The 20559-nt window shown below is 49.0% G+C and overlaps 1 protein-coding gene across 6 annotated transcripts in view; it reads right to left on the minus strand.

The window, feature by feature from the left end:
* Positions 1-4188: 4188 nt before the first annotated feature.
* Positions 4189-20559, minus strand: part of GLT1D1 (glycosyltransferase 1 domain containing 1) — an 87228-nt gene continuing 70857 nt past the window's right edge. For 4 of the 6 annotated variants that reach the window (XM_025473588.3, XM_025473589.3, XM_035706555.2 and 1 more), the window contains 2 exons: positions 12808-12906; positions 4189-4786 (listed from right to left, as the gene is read on the minus strand). In XM_025473588.3, the coding sequence (XP_025329373.1) occupies positions 4625-4786; positions 12808-12906 (261 nt within the window). In that variant the 3' untranslated portion in view covers positions 4189-4624. Of the gene's footprint in view, positions 4787-12807; positions 12907-19921; positions 20092-20111; positions 20285-20559 lie in introns of those variants that run through there. The other 2 variants (XR_007406074.1, XM_049101505.1) reach the window with 2 other exon arrangements.

A 20559-nucleotide genomic window follows, 5' to 3' on the forward strand; every position in this document is an offset into this window, starting at 1 on the left:
CCACGCGGCTGGAGAGAATGGGGTGGGGGAGCGGCAGGGGTGTGGCTGGCCCAGCGGGGACAGCCAGGCCCCGAGAGGACGGGGTCTTAGACAAGGCTGACGGATCAGTGGGGAGCAGCGCGGCAGCCCAGGCCTGAAGAGAGCCAGCGGGGACCTGTGGCGACTGGGCCGGCTGGCAGGGGGCAGGGGCGCCGTCCCTGAGGCCCCGGAGTCCTGTGGGGAGGCGGTCCTCTGCAGTAAGGCCCTTCCAGAACGTGAAAGCTGGGGACTTTTTTTTTTAATTGTAATAAATTTATTTTTTATTGGTGTTCAATTTGTCAACATACAGAATAACACCCAGTGCTCATCCCGTCAAGTGCCCCCCTCAGTGCCCGCCACCCAGTCACCCCCACCCCCCGCCCACCTCCCCTTCCACCACCCCTAGTTCGTTTCCCAGAGTTAGGAGTCTTTCATGTTGCTGGGGACATTTCTTAACCTCTGTTGTTCGCCAGGGGCTTGGGGCTTGGGGGACAGTCTCTGTTGCCAGCACTGAGCACTGTGCCGGGGACACAGGGGGTCACCTAACGTTCACTCTCAGTGACAGACCTGCGGTGCCTTCCAGTCCCCGTTGTTTATATGCCTGCTGAGTCCCTAAATGGGGCCAGAGGTCCGGGCAGAGGGGCCAGGGAAATAGCGGGAAGGAAGCCTTCTTAGCAGGTGGCGATCAGCAGGTCTTCAGACTTTGTAAGTGGTTTTTCTGGGTATTTGTAAATGGGGGAACAGACACCAAAAACCAAGTCAGAAAGCTCCCTGGCAGAAAGATGGAGCTCCTCGCTCTCCAGGTTCTTGCAGACATCTGGTTCCTAACCTTTCTGGTTTGCAGGAAATACTTAGCATATTTTTCTATTAGATGATAAAGAAGAAAATCCGTTTTCAGTGGAGCGCAACCCTTCTGGTAGCAGAGGCTTGGGGACGTGAGGGTGATTCCAGGGCCTCTGCTGAGCAAGGCTGCACCACGCTCATTTCTCCTCCCTGCGGAGAAAGCTTTTGCCATTTAGCTGAATTACATTCATTTTTGGAAACACGCTTCTCTCAGCCTGGATTTCCAAGGCCTACTTACGAGTCTGAATGGAATAGATTGTAAAATAATCTCTTTAAAAGAGATGTGGCCACAGATAAAGATGAAGTCATTCCTATGAACTTGAGGACACCCCCACCTTATCCGTATTTGTACCAGAAGCTCCTGTAGAGTCTGCGAGATTCTCCCAGAAACTGCTTGTCCCCCCTTGGCTGTGGTTTCCACTCCGAGACCCTTGGGGCTCCGTGGTTCTGTGGCTATGTCCTCCCCGACTCTGACCCCAAGGACTCTGTGTGGCTTGACTCCAGGATTTAGTAAAGCCTGGCGCAGGCATTGGTCCGCATCCACGCAGTGGGGAGGCTCCTGGGGCAGGGAAGCCCTGAGAGGGAGGGAGCTCCGTTGGTTGACAGCTGGGTCCCTGGCCCTGGAGCACCAGTGCACGGCCACTGTCTGCTGTCCAGGTAAGTGCTTGCTGGATGAGAGCATGGAACACAGGTGATATGAAAACAGGAAACAGGGAGGGCTTCCCCATGTCCTGCTTAGGGATTCAGCTCTCCACCTAAAATCCTGACCATAGGATACCCAGGCATTCAGGGCTGGCTTCCCCTGACCTCATGCAGCACTGCGCAAACTCACCTGTGAGCCAGACTCTGTGTGCAGGGCGGTGTGTGCACACTCAGCCTGCATGCATGCGGGGGGCTTCCACCAGAGCTCGCACTGCGCAGCATTTGTTTCACACATGATCTGTAGGGCCTAAGAGCTAGGCCAAAGGAACTTCACTGTATCTTCTTTATAAGACAAATTCTTCTTTGTTCTCAGCCGAACTCGAAGTATGGATCCCTTCCAAAAAGATTCCAATTTCCCAAGACCTTCCACCGTGAACAAGGACCTGGGGCTACCAGGACCACGTTCGTGGCTGAGATCACATACACGTCGTCGATACACTTTATCGCTTTGTTGTGTCTTCCAGGGTCAGTTGTGTGTCACCCAAAGGGAATGAACATTTTAGGAGATTCAAGTGAAAACCCATGTGTTCTCTGACTCAGAGCCGTTCATTCCGTTGCTGCGGGGTGTGAAGTTCTAATGGATATGCTGCCCTGGCAGAGGGCTTGTATACAAATGAAATCCTGGGGAGGGAAGGTGAGCTGTGTCTGGATGACTTGAAAAAGTAAATTAAAACCTTGTGGAAAATGCTTCTCTTGGAATTCAAAGGTACCCAGTGGTTAGTAATAGGATGTCTGGGGTTGCTGAGTCTACTACCAGCCTATACCGATAGCCAAGCACCTGCAGATTGTCTCTTGATGCGCAATCTGCTTGTCTCTTCTGATAATAGACTCCTCCCTGATTTTTAAGGGGCACATGGCTACTGGGAGTAAAGCCAGCATTCCCAAGTGTCCCTTGCAACTGGGTGTGGGACACAGTGTGTGACTAGAGGTAGGAATTGTCCTGAAAGAAAGGAAACAGGTAAGTCTCTGTTCCCACCTTCCTTTTACCCTCTTGTGGCTTGGAAATCAGGCATGATGGCAGTGCTTGGGCAGCTACCTGCTGCATGAGGTAGAGATGGCCATATACTGAGAATGGAGGAACAAGAGGATGGAGGGTCTGAGTCCCTGCCCCTGGGAATGCCACATCCCTGAACTTGGGAGAGAAAAAAAAATCATTTCCCTCCTGCTTATGCCACTTTTACCTTGAATTTCTGGTCAGGTGCAACCAGGTGTAATCGTGACATCCTCTTGCTCCCCATACCTGGGTAGGGTTGGTCCCTCTTACTATTTCATGGTCAAAGTGTTTAAATACCACCACCTCTGGAAATCAACTGAGAAGTAAAATTGCACATCTTGTGAGAGATGAGGGATCCCATGAAAGTGATGGACAGGTGTCAGAGAGCAACGTGAACCACAGGCAGGTCCCTGGTGGCCTGGAACCAGGTAGCCGGTGAGGGCGGGACAGTCTCCAAGGACTGTGGGACAGACATTCCAGACAAAAGTGAAGCCCAGAGGAGGGAGAAGCTCTGGGGAGCATTGACAAGTCCTGGGCTGTGCTTGTCAGCTACTTGTTGGTGGGAAATATCTCTTGGCCCTGCACTTAGAGTTTCAATTTTATGGGCATAATCAATCATGTTAAACATAAGGCAAATTTAACCTATCTTTTTCATTCTGGAATTCACTTTTCAATATGACATCACCATCCAGCCTCTTCTCAGATGTTTGTTTACTGTGAAATTCTGGTCCCTGTTGAGATGGACCATGTAAGGCAGTAGCCATCCATCTTGGCAGCATGTTGGGTCGCCGGGAAGCTTCAGGCCTGGGTGTCTCTAGCCCCGAGATCTGATGCTACTGGTCTGAAATGCAGCCCAGGAACCAGGATTTTTAGAAGCTGAGGCTGGGAACCACTGCTTTAAAGAGTGGCCTCTCTTGTCAGGGTGGCCTTGGGTGGGGAGGTCTTTTGACTGTCATTCCTGCATCAGCCCCTGGCTTTCCAAGAGGACACTGGTCAGAAAGAGTAAGTGAGGGCAGGGTGTGGGGAGATGCAAGGAAAAAGGACATAGGGGATGGGAGAAAGAAGATGCTGTGTCATCATTGGAAACATGCAGAAGAGCCAACTCTGGACACAGTAGAAAGCTATGGCTCAGTGACAGGTGGGCAGGCTCAGCCAGGAGAGTCCACGCAGTCTGCTTCTGTAGACCTGAACACCCATGTGAAGCTGCCCATCCAACAGGTTCTGTGGCATTCGGCTTTCTGGGACAGCTGAAGGGGGTAGGATGGTGCCCAGGAGAAGCCGAGGGAGGCGGCGCCCCATTACGTGCATTGTCCCTCCGTATGCAAAGCCACAGTATCTCCGTTCTCTCTGGAGGTTTACTTCTGGAGCATTCAAACCTGGACTTCAACAAGCTGAAAATGATACACAAGATATTTAAACAAAGTATGAAACTGGGACCGTCTACAGTGTGCATAGAAAAGCACTGTTTCACATCTGCACTTTGGCATTAAAATAGTGACTGTGCATGAAAACCCTCCTCGTGAGGTGCTTGAGCATCAGCACCTCTCTTTCAGGGGCAGCAACTGGAGGCGGGGCGGGGGAGCGATTTCTCGCCGATGCTGCGCACAACACCAACACACAGCGGCTGTCTCTGTGGACTGACAGCGACACGTTTTATTCTGTGGACTCCTGTCTGTGGACATGTCTCAGTTTAGTTTCTGCTTGTGGAACACTGAGTCATAGGTCATCAGAAGACAGGTGGGAAGTGTCTGTAGGGGGGTGGCTGGTCCAAGAGTCCTACAGCAGCTAAGGCCACTCTCTCCAGGGCTCCCCTCCTGGCCCTGTGTGTCCATGAGCATCCTCATCTCCACCAGGACTGACCAGGTAGACACATCCAGGATGTTATCTGGAAGCCCAGATGGATTTTGGATGAGGTCCTGCCTTACAACTGATGTTGCTTATCGGTGATTCATTTAAACTGGCTTGATTCATACAGAGCTGGACCTGTTGGCCCAGAGCCCCGTCTCTGGGTACTCCCTCAGGGCTGGGCATTGGGCTGGGGCCGAGGGCAGGCGTGTGACAGCACCCTTACTCCTCGGTGCTCCCCTCGAGGGTACAGATGAGGTTCTGGTAAGTGTCTCTTTCCACCTGCCATGAGTGATACATTCTCACGTATTCCTTTCCGTTGGCCACAATCTCTTTTTCTAATGCAGGATCACTAACCAGTCTCTTTGCCAGCTGAACAAACTCCTGCAAGGAGGTAGAAGAGAAACAGGTGTAAATAAACTGGTGACAAGCTTTAGCAAAGGCACCCAAAGCCTGTGCCCATGTTAGCTTCCAGCATCTCCTTCATCCACTTCCTGTGCTCTGGAGACGTGGCTTTCAGGGGGGATGAGAGTTCATTCAGACGTGGGCTGAGTGACAAGTCACATGAACCCACACACATATGCATGCACACACGTGCCAGGATGACCATCCACATGGGGACCCCCGCTCCATAATCGGAAAGAATTAGAATGATTTCGATTGTTCAAGAGTATGGAGAGAAAGGAGGGGGGCATCCATGTGTGTTACGTTGCACAAAGTAAAGGGCAGAGTGCATGAGCCGGAGGCCTGCAAGTGACCTCATGTCCTACCTTCACGCCATTGACCTTGGGGACATTCCTTAGCCTCTCTCTTCCTCTGTTTTCTCGTGTGTCACTGAGGGACGATGGAAGCACCAGCCTCATGGTGTGTTGGCAGGAATGAATGGGTTGGTACATGGGGTCCTGGCACAGCCTGACACAGACTTCACCATCATTATCACCAGGAACCCCCGAAGCCCATGCAAGTTCCAATTAGACAGCCAGGCCTCATGTGAACATGCGGCGCTTTGCCATTTAAAAAGAATGCCCACGTACTTTCAAAATTATTGTTAACTAAATGTTGAAAGCTCTTTATAGCTAGCAATATAAATAGCAATATTGATGATACAGCAGTTATATTTTTATGTGTTATGTATACACTTTTTAGTAAATTGGTGTTCTTTTATAATAAAAGTGAAACACATTTATTCCTACCTCATAATTGAACGTTCGTATAAAAATTATTCAAGACACTTACAACTTCGGTCTATTATTTTCTGACACTAGTCACATCTTGGATTATCTGACCCGCAGACCACGGCGGCAGCCACCTCTTAGGATTTCGACAGAACACTGACCACTTTACAACCAAGCGCTGAATGATGAAGCTTCTAGGGATGGAACCTGAGAAAGTGCACGGTTTCCGGTCCGCACGGAAGACCCAGCAGAAACACAGACTTCGGTAAAGCAAGAGAGCCGTGGGTGGCGAGGAGGAAGCCCCCGGCCGCAGCACAACCAAAGCCCGTGTGAGCGGCAGAGAGTGAGGAAGAACATCGGGAAAAGCAAAGGGAACCCGGACTCGTGGGATGTCAGACTCATTCCCGGGGGCTCTGGGCCAAGCCCTCCTGTGTGAGCAGAGGGAACATGTAAGTGCACGCCTGTGGACCCTGAGATGCTTGTGGTGACAGATGGCCAGGCACTTGCCGGGCAGACCATGTGCCCTCTGTCCGCACACGCGCACCACCGTGCAGGCTCCTCCCATGTGCTGGAGGGGGTCTTTCTCCCAGCTCCAGAGTCTGTGCTCCACCCACAGACTAAGTCAGAGGTGATGTGTCTGAGCCCCAAGCAGAGCTCCCTGGCATCTCCCGTTCCCACTCATGCCCTGAGGCCTGGGCTGCCCCCTGAGGATGACAGTGCGTGGACAGAGACACCCACGAGGACAAGGTGAGGATGCCTCACTGACTGGTCTGGACAATGAGGCAGTAGGAGCTTCGGCACTGCTCCCAGGAAAGAAGCACACGTGCCAGTTGATCAGCGTGTTAGCAAGAGCACTGTGGATTCTCTGCACTGCCATCTGTGGAACTTGCCAGAAAACCGGTCAACTGATTGCCAAACAGTTCCTTGAGGAAGGGGCTGCTCATCAGTGTCGGGATCTGCTTCCTGCAGCATTGGGATCTGCTCTTGAAAATTGCTCAGGGCATACACAGGACCCATGTGTGGGTATTCCACACCTGTGAGAGCTCGAAGGCCCATCTCGACACTGTTCTAGGCCAGGACTGGGACCCCGAGCACCCACCCCGCACCACAGTAACCATGGCCTGGACTTGACGCCACATCCTCCATTCAAGAGAGGCCTAAAGCCTGGGGTATCTACAAAAAAGCACCTCGTGCTAAATGAGCCATGTGAAACTTTAAGAACATGGCCCAGAACATGGTGCAACCCCAGGACCACAGGTGTGCAAGCCCTGGCTCCAGTTATATGTTTCTGAAGTTAAAAAAACAACAAAAAATTATACAAAAGAGCATGGTTCTATTTTCGTCATCATACGATGAGCACTTCACCTTTCCTCCAGTGGCTGCTGGGAAACTTCCCTCTGAATCAGGGGCAGGGGACCTGCCTTCTCTTGTGGAGGCACCGCCAAGGTTCAGGGGATGAGAAGTGGAGTCCCTCTGACAGAACTGATGTTCAGACCCCTGTTGGGATCCTTGTCATAATACTGTCACCCTAACATCATAGGGCAGGGGGATCTCAGGGAGAAGCAAACGGCCCCGCAGGCAGCACACTGGACGTGGCTCTCAACAGGGATGGTTTTGGGGAACATTCCATTCCAACCACCTCTGGAAGTTGTATGGACCCTCTTGTCCAACAGAAGCTAAAATCCACTGTATAAAAACAGCTTCAGGCTGGGGATGCTAAGAAACAGCCCTAAAGCTCAGGCTATCCTGTAGGAGGGCACCTGGCTCACACCCAGCTAGGCAGCCCACAGACCAGGTCCCTGAACCCACGAGGCCCAGAAGCGAGGGGCAGAGCGCAAGGCACCTGGGTGCATGTCCTGACCCCCGTTCTGGGCTGCTTGGGACGGGACAGTCCTCGGCTGTGACCGGCATGCTGGGAAGGTTCATACCCTTCCATTTCTCTTTTGCTCCCGAGTCAAGGAGAAAGCCCAGGAGAGGTACGAGCCTGCCCTCACACGCTTTCTGCCGAGGGCAGCTGGTGTGTGGCCTGGAGCCTCCAGCGGGGCTGGACCGGCCACAGATCAGCATACAGCCAGCATCTGTCACATGCTTACCGCCAGGGAGCAGTTCACGTTCAGAATCCAGGATCTGGGGGATCTCATGATGGGGTTCATGCCCTCTCTCATTACCGTAGGCCCCATGGTGGCTCTAAGCAGCGCCCCATATGCAACACACCACAATTTCCAAATCAAAACGTATGAATAGTCACACAAAGCAGGACAAACAGCCACAGATAACTTTGCATCAGCTCAGATACGACTTTGCTGCCAAGTCAGTTTTGGCACCAAACTCCCAAAAAATCAAATTGTTTTTCAAGCGCATTTTGGATTTTGCAGTTGAAGAAAGGGACTGGGACTGTGTGCTATCCCCATGACTCCTTCCTCAGACAGAAACAGGAGCAGAGAGAGGTTCAGGAACCGGGCCCAGGGCCGCAAAGGGAGCAGTAAGCGGCCAGGACGGAACGACACTGGACGGTTCAGCTCTGGGCCCATGTGCTCCTCCTCCAGTCTTGGCAAGCAAAGACCAGAATGTGAGGGAATGCGGTGGGAGGAGAGCTGGCCCTGAGAAGGTTCCAGAGGGCAGAGTGACACAGCCAGGTCGGGGGCTCAGAAGGTCAGAGAGAAAGAGCAAAGCCCTCGAGAAATGTAGAAGTAAATCTGCCAGGAAGTCATCTTGGCTGTGCTACGGGGACACGGGATAACATGGGGTTAACTGAAAGAGGTCACCTCAGGAAGTGGGCTTTGGGAGGCCGCCCAGGGGGCTTTGCAGCAAAGGCTCCTGGTCAGCATTGCCCTGCTGAGGCTGGGGGAGGCTACCTGGGCCACAAACCCTCCACAGAGGGTGACAGTTGCACCTCAGCTGGTGGCTGCCCTCCTTGGCCACACGAATGTCCGTCCACACACTGCCCTGTTAGTTGTGGGCACGGCTCGCCCTGCCTCTGACCTCAGCCACCAGCCATGCCTGCAGGTGCCAGTAGTGGCTCCAAGCCATGGTTCTCATGGACCACCAGCTCTGAGAATGGCCGCGGCAAAGCAGGAGCCCCTAGATGGCACATAACCAAGCCGTCTGGGTCATGTGCCCTCCCTGCTCAAGCAATTGTTCTGCTCTGACAAGCACACTCTACCTCTGGTGTGCGGGTACCCTGGGGAGAAGGAGTGCACTGGCCCTATGTCCATGAGAACAAAGACAAGGATGGAATCGCCACCCGTGGCTTCGGCTGAGAGCAGTGGCAGTGGACGCAGAACAGCTGGTGATGCACCATGAAACCAAAGGGCCTGGTTGACCGTCCAGATGGGTCCTAGAAAATGCGTCCTGGAAAAATACGAGGTTGTTTCCAAATAGCCAATAATGGATACTTTTTAATTTAATTGCTATGTTGTTGATTTTTCTATTAAAAAAATGTCTGGGTGATGTAAAAAGATGACAGCCTATCACCAAGACGTGGGGACTGTGAGGGCCGCTTCAGAACCATGCCCACCTAGTCCCGTGTCCTGTACACCTTACATGTGAGTTCTCGTTCATTTCTGCCACTCCCTGCGGGGCCCGCGTGCCGCACTGTGCTCCCCCTAGCTCCCGAGCCGCACGTCCCCACGCCCCAGCTTCAGTACACGGGGATCTGCCTGCTGTGAGAGCCCTTCCCTGCTTCCTTTGAGGCGGGCCTCATCCTCGCCGGGCAGACCTTGTGCGAGTCCCAGGAGTCAAGCCCTACAAAGCCGCAGGGGGCCAACATCCCATTGGGAGTGGTGCCTGTGGAGCTGAGGACGGTGGAGAGGCTGGGCTGCCCTAGCCTGGAAGCACCTGCTGACACTGTAGGCCCCGGAGGCCCTGAGCCTCTCCCCTCAGCTCTTACCTGCAGAACCCAGCACAGCACAATGCCTGCCACACAGCGGGGCCTTGAGCAAAGTTCTCTGCCTAACCCTCCTGGTGTGTGGCGGGAGCGGATTCACCTGCCTTGTCTCCGAGACGGACAGAACACACCACTCTGGTCCTGTCGTGCCAAGCCCAAACTCCTCTTTCTGGCTGCGGAGACCTACAGTCGGGCCCCCTCCACTTCTGACGTTGCCCGAGGACCCCTCGCCTTGTCTTCTGTCTGGAGGACAAGATGTGGTCCCGAGCCTAGGAAGATGCTATTGGACACGACCTCACTGGGAATGTCACTCCTGTGGGTGACAGTCTCATCCCCTGCTCCTTCAGAGAAGGCACAGCCCTCATCCCGAGCAGACATCTGTCTGGTGGCCTGCCTGGCAAATCTTCCTTCCCCTGAGTGTTTGGATAGGCCATAGAGTATTTAAACCAATAACCGACTGAATTATCGACATTTACAAATTGGTGAATTCCAGCCTCTCCTCACGCTCAGCAAGGGCTGTGTCCCCAGAGCAGCCAGCAGTGGGCACTGTGCAGGCCCCTGGCTCCCCCGGCGCCCCCAGACAAGACAGCATGCGCCAGTGGGCCTCAAACCCGCTTCTTTTCTGTTTCCTGCCTCCCAACACCGAGGCCACACTTACTTATCATACGCCCCTCCCCTCCTGCCTTCGGGACTGACCAAGGTATTAAGCTGGTATCTGCCGCCACTCTGAGCTTTTACTCTCTGTGGCCAGACCTAAGGGCCGCGGGGGGCTCTGGGACACAGCACCCGCACACACGGCCAGCTTGGCCCCGAACCTGAGCCATGGCCCAGGATGTACAGGCTCTCAGAGATCCTGAAGACAGGGCTCCAGGAAGGGCAACAGAGGGCGAGGGCCGGGGCGGGGACACCAGAGTACGGCTGCGCTCTCAGGTGGCAGGTCACGGGTCTGCTCCCACTGCTGGTTTTATTTATTTATTTATTTATTTATTTATTTATTTATGATTTTACTTATTTATTCATGAGAGGGAGAGAGAGGCAGAGACACAGGCAGAGGGAGAAGCAAGCCCCGTGCAGGGAGCCTGATGTGGGACTGGATCCCGGGACCCCAGGATCAGGCCCTGGGCTGAAGGCGGCGCTAAACCGCGGAGCCACCTGGGCTGCCCTGGTTTAGTTTTATACAAAAGTTCACCAAATAAACTAGAAGTTAAGCGATGCCCTTTGACAACCCCTGACATCCTTCAGGCAAAGGCTTCGTGAAATTTGTTTGCTGTTTGAAGGCTGGGTGACCAGGGTCTAGCACATGAGACAGCAATTGGCGACCTCACCTCTTCCCGTCAGGTTGCTGCAGCCTCTCCATCAGGCACAGAGAGCTCACTCAGAGCTAGCTCAGCCTGGGCCGCACTCTCAGTTTACACTATACACCAACTTCAGCAGGCTGGCACCAGTGCACAAGATCCCTCTTAACAGGTGAAATGCTGCTTCTGATGCATATCTGGATACAGATTTGAAATAAATCTTGCACCCTCTGGCAACCAGCCAGGGGTTAATGCCACCTGAGCCCCTCTCCACGAGAGGACTAGAACCACACTTGCTGGCTTCTTGAAAATGCATTTTAGGTTTCTGAGGCGAGCTCCCACCCTGCGCTTGATTAAGTCTCGTCGACACCATAAAGCAGACAAAACAAAGCCGGGTGTGACAGCCACGTCTAGCGCACTTTTTAAAGTGTGTTAGAAAACACAACCTTCTCCCCATGTGAAATCTAAAGTGTTCTTTTTTATTTTTTTTTAAACATCCTTTGTGAAACCAATGTTGAGATGTTGGAATCGAGATAAATCCTAGACTTAGCTCTGCGTGTGCTGCAGCACGTCTGCGAGCAGAGCTGACACGAGCCTGTCGGCGGTGGGACACTGATTTGCAAATGTCAGAAGGAATCGCTTGCTGGAAGCTCTGTGAAATAAGAAAGCCAAAATGCTTCTGTCCTCATGTTCAGACACTCACTGACCACTTAGAGAGCTCTGAAATTGAGCTATGAAATAAATAGCTGTTGAGTTTGGAGAGATGAAAATAAAGTGCCTTTACCAGGGTGGAGACACTACTGTCTGACCTAAAAGCTTGGCTGGCGTTGATTCCAGAGATCCAGAATGTGGTTCAAAGCAATAAACCTTTGTTTGGAGAAGAGACAAGTAACTACTACAAAGTCTCCCTGTCCTGATACTGCTTTGGCTGGTAGGTGTTGCTGCGGAGAGGGAAGGCATTAGTGGTTAGGCCCCCTTTGCTGCTGCGGTCGGCCCCCCGGGGGAGCTAGCACGCCAGGCAGCCGTGAAAACAGGTGAGCCGTGGTTGTAGCAAGGGAAACAGAAAGCTCTCTTGGATTAAGCATCTGCCATAGGAAATCTGAAACCTGAATTTTCAAATATTTGACTTGACTATAATTTTTTAAGTATAAATCCCTGTATTCCTGAATATGATATGTGCTTTAATAAAGACGCTGGTAGGTAGAACCTAATTTTCAAAGACTAAAAGAACAAGACTTGGGGCTAAGAGTCTTCTTTACTGCTGCCTGACACAAGGCACAGGCTGCAGCGGTCCCTCTCCTGTGGTGACAGCAGGTCCAGAGCTCTGGCCGCGTGCCATGAACACACTCAGTCTGGTGTATCCCTCCTTCAGCCTCTGTCACACTTCCAGGAGGCAGAGGGCCAATGAGCTCCGCTTGTCCGGAGGAGAAAACAGAGCTTGGAGACTCAGGCCAGGCCACACGCCCTGCAAGCAGTCCCTGGGGGTTCAACTGTAGGCAGACATGCACAGGCACACTCGGGACCCCCACATGCTTCCTCGAGGTCCTATGCACACACGTGCCCAGGCTGTGTCCACTCTCAGCTGCACCATCCTATATGTTACTTTCAAATACACGTGTAGGTGCGTGCATATGCACGAGTACTCAGCTTATTCTGCACGCTGTTTGGAGGCATTGCAGTGATCAGATATGTGGCAATCTTCTGAAAACCAGTAGGTTGCTAGAAATAGAAGATTGTATCTGAGGAGCATCCGCTTTGGATCAGAAATCCAAGCAGCTCAGAAGTGACCTGACTTGTTCAAGGCCATGTCGCACGTTGGAGGCAGAATCAGGAACAGGCGCAGGTCTTGTGTTTGAGTTTCTGTTCTAGGTTTTTCTGAATCACGTGTCCACCCTTGTGGCCACAGCGGACACGCGCCACACTTGGGGCTCCCATCATGTGAGGGGGAACCACTGGGCACTGGTGAAAACATGGGAACCGCGGAGTCTCCAAGTGAAATGCCCATGAAAACCATTCCAGATAAGCTGATCACAGGGACCCCATCCTTACCTGAGGGTCTGAGAACAACAGCCCTGTGACCTCATGCTTCACCACGGCCGCGTTCCCGGGGATGTTCCTGGCCAGCACTGGGACTTCCAGATCCATCGCCTGAGGATATGAGAGAGAGAACACAGGTGGGCAGTCGTGATTAAGAGCTTCCCTGGAGAGATTGAGCCAATTTGGGGGGAAAATAACTTCTATGTCAGCCAGACCTCTGGCACATTATGGAAAATACAGCTCGTCAAAGCGATATCCCAATCTAAACACTCCATTTTCAAAGTACATACTGCATTTTAATTACGTACTGTTGCAAATTCTGGAAATCTCTATACTGCAAGACTTTGTCTGACATAATTACCGCAATGTCACAAAGAAACCCCCTCTCTCCAAATGTTCGCTTGACACTTGTGCAGTGACAGTTTGGAGTACACATCATTAATTATCCTCATTACTCCCCCAATGAGTCATTTTCTCCCAGCACAAGCCTCGTGAATGGCACAGGAGGACCGAGCAGGTCTCTTTGGCACACAGACAAGAGTAAGAAGGAGAATGATTGATCATACCGATTATTCACTGAGCAGATTCCATTCCCAAAGGTCTGGGATCAGCATGCGGCATCTGCAGCCCAGCCCAAACTGGCATCGAGGTCTCGAAAAATGCCCGAGAGCATAGCGGGGAGAGTTGGCCTCACATCCCCGGCGAGGCAGCATCTCTTTGGTTCTCCTCCTACGTGTTGGGGAACCTGACCTGGAAGGGTCTATTTTGGCCTCCTACGTGGAGCCTCCTGGGGCCGCTTCTGCCTGGGACCACTCACCTCTCATATGGCAGGTGCCCTTCAGCAGATGAGAAGGACATCCCTTTGTAACTTGGTGTCCACAGGCAGGACTGGCTTACATCAACAGCTAATCGATAATCTCCCTTTTACTCTACTAAAGTATGTCTGAGGCACTCTGATTCTGTCTGTGGCATCTACTTTCATGTAATACAAATCTGGTCATGAAACGGTGACATTCGATTTTCAGAAATGTAAAGTTCCCCCACTGCAGCCACAGTGGGAAGCTCTATGACACTGAGGCCTTCCTATGGCAGGTACGCCAGCAACACCAGAGCACCCAGAGCACAGTGTGACACACAGCAGATGCTCAATAAATAGCGTGGAGCTGATGCCTCAGGAGCATCTATGGCAATGTCGTCCAGCGTGGCCATCTTAACCAGCGGCTGCCGTCTTGGTAGGCTCCCTGGTTTCCTGGTTCTTCATCATCTATATCGTCCCAGTCTACTTTGAGTTTAAGATCCAGGCCCTAGAGAATGCGGGAGCTAGCAACACCTTTCCCTTTCAGCACGTCTCTGAGGCTATTCTGTTCCCACCATCGGGGAGAGTGGAAGAGCTGGCCTGATGAAGGACTAGAGCCCCATTGTCCTGCTCCTCCCCAGCCACCCATCTGCTTCCCCAGTGCAGTGGTGGGTCTCTCTCTGTCAGGCTCTCCTGTTGGTGTTGGGAAGGCATGGAAAGTCTCCAAGTCAGATTTTCCATTTTCATTTTGTAGGGTCAAGAGCAGAATCTTTAGTGGTTATTCACACTCAGGAACGAGGCACCTTGGTAGCAGAGGGGAAAAGTAACCCGAAATGGTCACATCCCAGCTCTAGAGTCACAAGTGCTTACGGACCCCTGGTTGGGCTCCCTGGGGTTCTGATACACTGCAGGTACAGTCTGGAGTCCTGGAAGATGGCACAGGGCCAGGGATCAAGAGGCCTTCCTTGGTCTGGAATTAAGATCTTGGTCTTATTATCTTTGCTCCGGGTTCACACAGTGGTTGTCAGCCCCTGAGTGCAGCACTTTCACTTGGAATGATGAGGAACCCTGCCCTGGCCCCTGTTCCACCCCACTCCACCCTACCCCACCCTGCTTTGCTCTGCCCACAGTCAGGCAACTGTGAAAGTTCCTCCCATAATCCTACTGTTCAGCTCAAGAACCAGTGAAGCAGCAAGTACACCGAGGGGGTCCTGGATATCTCACTGGGTCTTGGTTGCATCATTTTGGAATAAGGAACTAAACTTTCCTCTCCACAGCACATGAAAAATTCGATGTCATTTTGCACAAATACCATTATGTGGTTTGTGGCATAAGCTGACTAGTACATCCACTACATCAGTTACGAGGCCATAACATAATTATGGTGAGTGATGCTACGAGTCATATGGCTTGTCTCTCTGCTTGTTACACGGTGCAGGTCTCTGGCTCGTTAAACTAGCACATCACACTGTGATTTCATTTCTAGACATTTGTCAGCTAACTGCCACACCCCCCATATGGATGAGACCTCTGGCATTGTCCTATCTCACCCACCATCTCAGGTCAGGGCAGAGCTCAGAAAGAGGGTGATTGGCATGTCAGGGCACATGGTGAGCCCCATTTCGTGTCCCTCCTCCAGGTGGGTCCCATAGTATTTTCATACTCCAATGGTACATTTGACCCCTGATTTGGGATAAGCACCAGAATATTTGAGAAGAATCTGTGGCAGACACAGATTGAGTGGAGCTATCTAGAAATGTAGATGTAGAGAGAGACAAATGTGGATTTATAAAAACAATGACCAGATCATCACAGGATTGGCTGATCCTGAGGGATAACAGAGTTTAAATTTCTGTCTCAGGCAAAGAAGATCTTATCATCATCTCTCCTATATAGACTCCCTTGTATATCCATTCAACCAGTGCTCATTGAGGACCCTTCCTACATGAAAGGCTGCGCACCACTGAGCACTGTCCATTCACTGTCCACTTGTTGGACAAATATTTGTTATCAATCGGCAAATAGCAGGATGCAGGAGGCTTAGGCGATGGGACCCATTGGTTGAAGGGGGATAATGATGTAGTATTGCCTAGTAGGGGGCACCTTGCTTGACTCAAAAGGCCATAAAGAGAAAACAACAAATCAACCAAAGGAAGTAGAAGGAAAGCAATAATAAACGCAGCAATTAAAGAAACAGAAAGCAAAAACAAAGGAAATGATATATCTAAATGCAGAGTCTTTGAAAAAAAGTCAATGAAATAAAGAAGTCACTAGCTACCCTGATCAGAAGAAAGGGGAAGGCAAAACAAAACAGAGCAAGGGGAAACAGATCACTGAAACACAGAAGAATTTTAAAGTCATGGGAGGATATTCATAGAAATCTTTGCAAATAAATTTGAAAACCTAGCTGAAGTGGGTAGTTACCAGGAAAAATACTTCTTTTAAAAAAAATTAACCCTGGTAGAAACAAATGCTTAAACAGATCAAATCCTATAAGAGAAACAGAAGTTATCGAGGAAACCATGTACAACAAAAGGATCATCTCAACGATGTCACAAGAGAATTCTAGAAAATCATCAGACTGTATCATCCTAGTACTGCAGGAACTGCTCCAGATCACAAAAAAGGAAAGAAACATTCCAAATAATTGTTATGAAACAAGTTCAACAATAAACCCAAGCATGAGACAGATGGCACAGGAAAGGAAGGCACAGGCCAATCTCATGTTTAAAGCTCTCCATAAAAATCCTAAAGAAAATAGTAGTAAACAGAATTCAGAAGCACATAAAAAAATCATGGAAACCAATCATTTCAGTCACGTATAAAACATTATACGTGAATGGACTAAACACCACTCTCAAAAGGCAGAAATTATCAGACTTGGTTAAAAAAAAAAAAAAAAACCAGCAAGACTCAACTGTATTCACTCCCTACAAGGGATACACTTTGGATTCAAAGACACAAGAATTTGAACGTAAAAGGAAGAAAAAATGTACCTGTAAACTGTAACCACAGAGCTGCCCTGGCTATATTTTTACATCAGACAAAATGGCCTTTAGGACAAGAACTGTTACTGGAGACAAAGAGGGGCATCCCACAATAATAAAAGGATCAATACATCAGGAAAGCAAACATTAAAATCATAAAAAAAAATCATAAAAATCACACACCTAGGACAGAACTCCACAATACCTGAAGCAAAAACTGACAGAATTGAAAGGAGAAATAGGCAATTTAATGATGATAACTAGACATCTCAATACTCCACTCTCAATAACTGGTAGAACAAATGGACAGACACCATTCAGGAGACAGAAGGCCTGACAGCACCAACCAACTGACCTGATATTTACAGGACACCCCCTGCCAATGGCTATAGGAGACATGTTCTTCCCAAGTATACATGGTTCCTTCTCCAGGACATATCATATGATGAATCCAAATAAATAATACTCAATAAATATAGAAAGACTGAAATCATATAAAAGTATGTTCTTTGACCACATTTTTGGGAACCAGGGTATGGCTGTGGGATAAGGGAATGTAAATATGAGACAGAGGGGGTCAGGAAGACCCTAGGTAATAGGATTTAAATTTAGGTATCTTATGAACACGTGTGTGTGTGGGGGGGGCGGTGGGGGAGATGGAACAAGGAGGTGAGTATAGGTGAAGTGTATATAGCTACTCAGTATACCATTCTTTCAGTTCTTCTATGGGTCTTAAACTTTTAAAAAAATCAAGAAATAATAATAATTTTCTTAAAGTGCAAGCCTGAAGCTATTGTACCTGGGTCTGAATCCTGGTTCTTTTACACAGCTGACCCTTGAACAACAGGGCTTTGAACTGTGCAAGTCCACTTACACATGCATTTTCTTTTTGACAAATATGCTATAGGACTCTGAATTTTCCCCTCCTGATGATTTTCTTGACATTTTCCTTTTTTCTAAATTACTTTAGGGTAAAAATACAGTATATACTACATACAACATACAAAGGATGTGTTCAATGACTGTTACACATTATTAGTAAGGCTTCTGATCAACACTAGGTTATTAGTACTTACATTTTGGGGGAGTCAAAAGTTAAATGCAGATTTTTGACTGCACAGGAGTTGGTGCCCCTAATCTCCACACTGGAGATTCCAACTAGTTGGAATCCAACTAGTGGGTCAACTCCACTAGTTGTATGATCTCGAGTATATGTCACAATCTCTCAGCTGTTTGCCTATTTCCTCTGATGTCAAATAGAGACTATAATAAAATCTCCTTCATTAAGGGTGGTGAGGAGGATTACCTAACAGTACTGAAGAATTTAGGCTTATTTCTGGGCATAGTTATCATTGCAGGTAAATTTGAGATTGTTGATGGTCTCTCTCCCTGAATCAGTAAGATTCATATGTAGTTTTAACTACATGTCCCAGAGCTCAAGACTGCATTCCACACCCCCATGATCCCAAATAAAAAAACAGGTGCCCTTAGAAACTAGGGAGCTGGAAAGAACAAAAATTAAAATTCTATTAAAGTTTGGGATAAAAATGATAGCATACAGAAGCACAGAAATAAATTTGGACCCTTTTCTTAGACTATACACAAAAATGAACTCAAAATGAATCATCAGCCCAAGGTAAGAGTTAAACCAAAAAAACTCCTAGAAGAAAACACAAGAGTAAATCTTTGAGTGCTTAAGTTAGGCAAGCATTCTCAGATATGACACCCAAAGCAAAAACAACAGCAACACCAAAAAAAAAAAAAAAAAAAAAAAACACAAACAAAAAAACCCAGATACTCTAGACTTAATAAGAATTTTAAACTTTTGAACTTCAATGAAAATCACTAAGAAAGTGAAAAGACAACCCATGGAGTGGGAGAAAATATTTGTAAAGCATCTATCTGGTAAGGGACTTGTATCTATAATATATAAAGAACACTTACAACTCAATAATGAGAAAGATAGCCCAATTTAAACACAAGCAAGAGATTTGAGAAGATGTTTCTTCAAGGAAGATACAAATAGAGCAATAAACATCTGAAAAGATGCTCAACATCATTTGTCTTTAGAGAATTATAAGTCAAATCCACAGCACATTATGACATCACACACCATAGGGTGGCTATCACCAAATAGATGGTAACAAGTTGATGAGCATATGGAGAAACTGGAGCCTCCACATGCCCTGTTGTGGGATATGAGATGGTGAGGTCACTTTGGAAAACAGTGTGGCTCCTCCTCAAAGGGTTAAACAGAGTTCCCATGGGATCCAGCAACTCCACTCCTGGGTGTAGACCCAAGAGAAATGGAACTATATGGTCAAGCAAACACTTGTGTGCAAATGTTCACAGCAGCATTATCCATCATGGCCAAGCAATGGACACAGCCCAAATGTCCATGAACTGGTGAGAAGATATAGAAGTGCAGTGTATACGTGCAATGGCATGTTTACCAATACAAAGGAGGTCCTGACACGTCCTGCAACATGAAAACATTATGTTGGTGACAGAAGCAAGTCATAAAAGCCCACATGTTGTCAGATTCCCTTTATATGCAGTGTTGGAGGAGGTAAATCTGAGGTGTTTGCCTCAGGCTGGGCTTGGCATGGCCAGGGAACACTGGGAAAAAACAGTGACTGCAGATGTGTCCAGGATTTCTTTCTGGGGTGATGAAAATTTCCTAAAATTGACAATGCTGATGGCTCACAACTTGGGAACATGCTAAAAGCTCCTGAATTGTACACTTTGAATGAATTTACGCTTTAAACAAATGAATGCATGAAGGCTTCTTACATGAATTACATCTCAATAAAATTGTTGTATTCAAGAAGCATTTTAAAAAGACATCTGAGGGATCCCTGGGTGGCGCAGCGGTTTAGCGCCTGCCTTTGGCCCAGGGCGCGATCCTGGAGACCCAGGATCGAGTCCCACATCAGGCTCCCGGTGCATGGAGCCTGCTTCTCCCTCTGCCTGTGTCTCTGCCTCTCTCTCTCTCTCTGTGACTATCATAAATAAATAAATAAATAAATAAATAAATAAATAAATAATTTTTAAAAAACGTCTGAATTTACTCAGAGTGTTGTGTCCTATAATCAAGAAAAAAAGCCTCAAACAACGATTTATAAAACACATGCCCAAAGATTGTTTTTCAATAAATTTCCTTGCTGAGTAAGTGAATATTTCATTGCTAACTTTTTATTGCTACAGCACTAAATCAAATAAAATATTATGGTGTAAGGATGGTGATGTCATAGAACACTAATTAATGGGTTTTCCTTTATCTTAAAAACTTCTTTGTTTTCAGTCCCGTGATAAATTTTGTGCTTTTATCTTTCTATGATACCTTGTCTTGGCTGCGTGGAAATAGCACTTATTGGAGATCGCCTTCATCAGGAACAGGTGAGGTCACACAACTGGCATTCTCAATGTGGTGAGCAGACAATATCTCCTGTAGGGTGGCTGCCGCATGGCTGGTTGGTAATAACGTTTTCTATAAAAGTCACCACACCCATCCTGCAAGGAAGGTAGCTTGCTGTCAGGCAGAGCAACAACAGCCATGAACTGGGAATATATGGGGTTCTGGTCGCTCCACTAGTACTGCTGTTGTCCCCTTCAGCAGATTCTCTTCCCACAGATCCTGTTGGGGGTGGCTTTTCTCATCATTCAGGGCTGAGTTCAAGTGCTCTCCTCCTGTTGCAGTAGCGTGCTAGGGAAACAGAGCACCACACACAGGGTGGCTTAAAGCACGAAATGCACCATCACAGTTCCAGAGGCCAGAACGATCTGGTCCAGGGATCCCTCCCTGGCTGGGAGATGCCATCTTCCCCCTGTGTCTATGCATGCCTATCTGTCCAAATCCCCTCTTCTCACTAGGACACCCAGCACAGTGGCTTGGGGTCCACCCTAATGACTTATCCTAACACGACTGCCTCTGTAGAGACTGACCGCAGCTTTAGAAGAGGTCCTGGCGGGGGATGATTA

Source organism: Canis lupus, chromosome 26 (genome assembly GCF_003254725.2).
Source record: "Canis lupus dingo isolate Sandy chromosome 26, ASM325472v2, whole genome shotgun sequence".
NCBI lineage: Eukaryota > Metazoa > Chordata > Mammalia > Carnivora > Canidae > Canis > Canis lupus.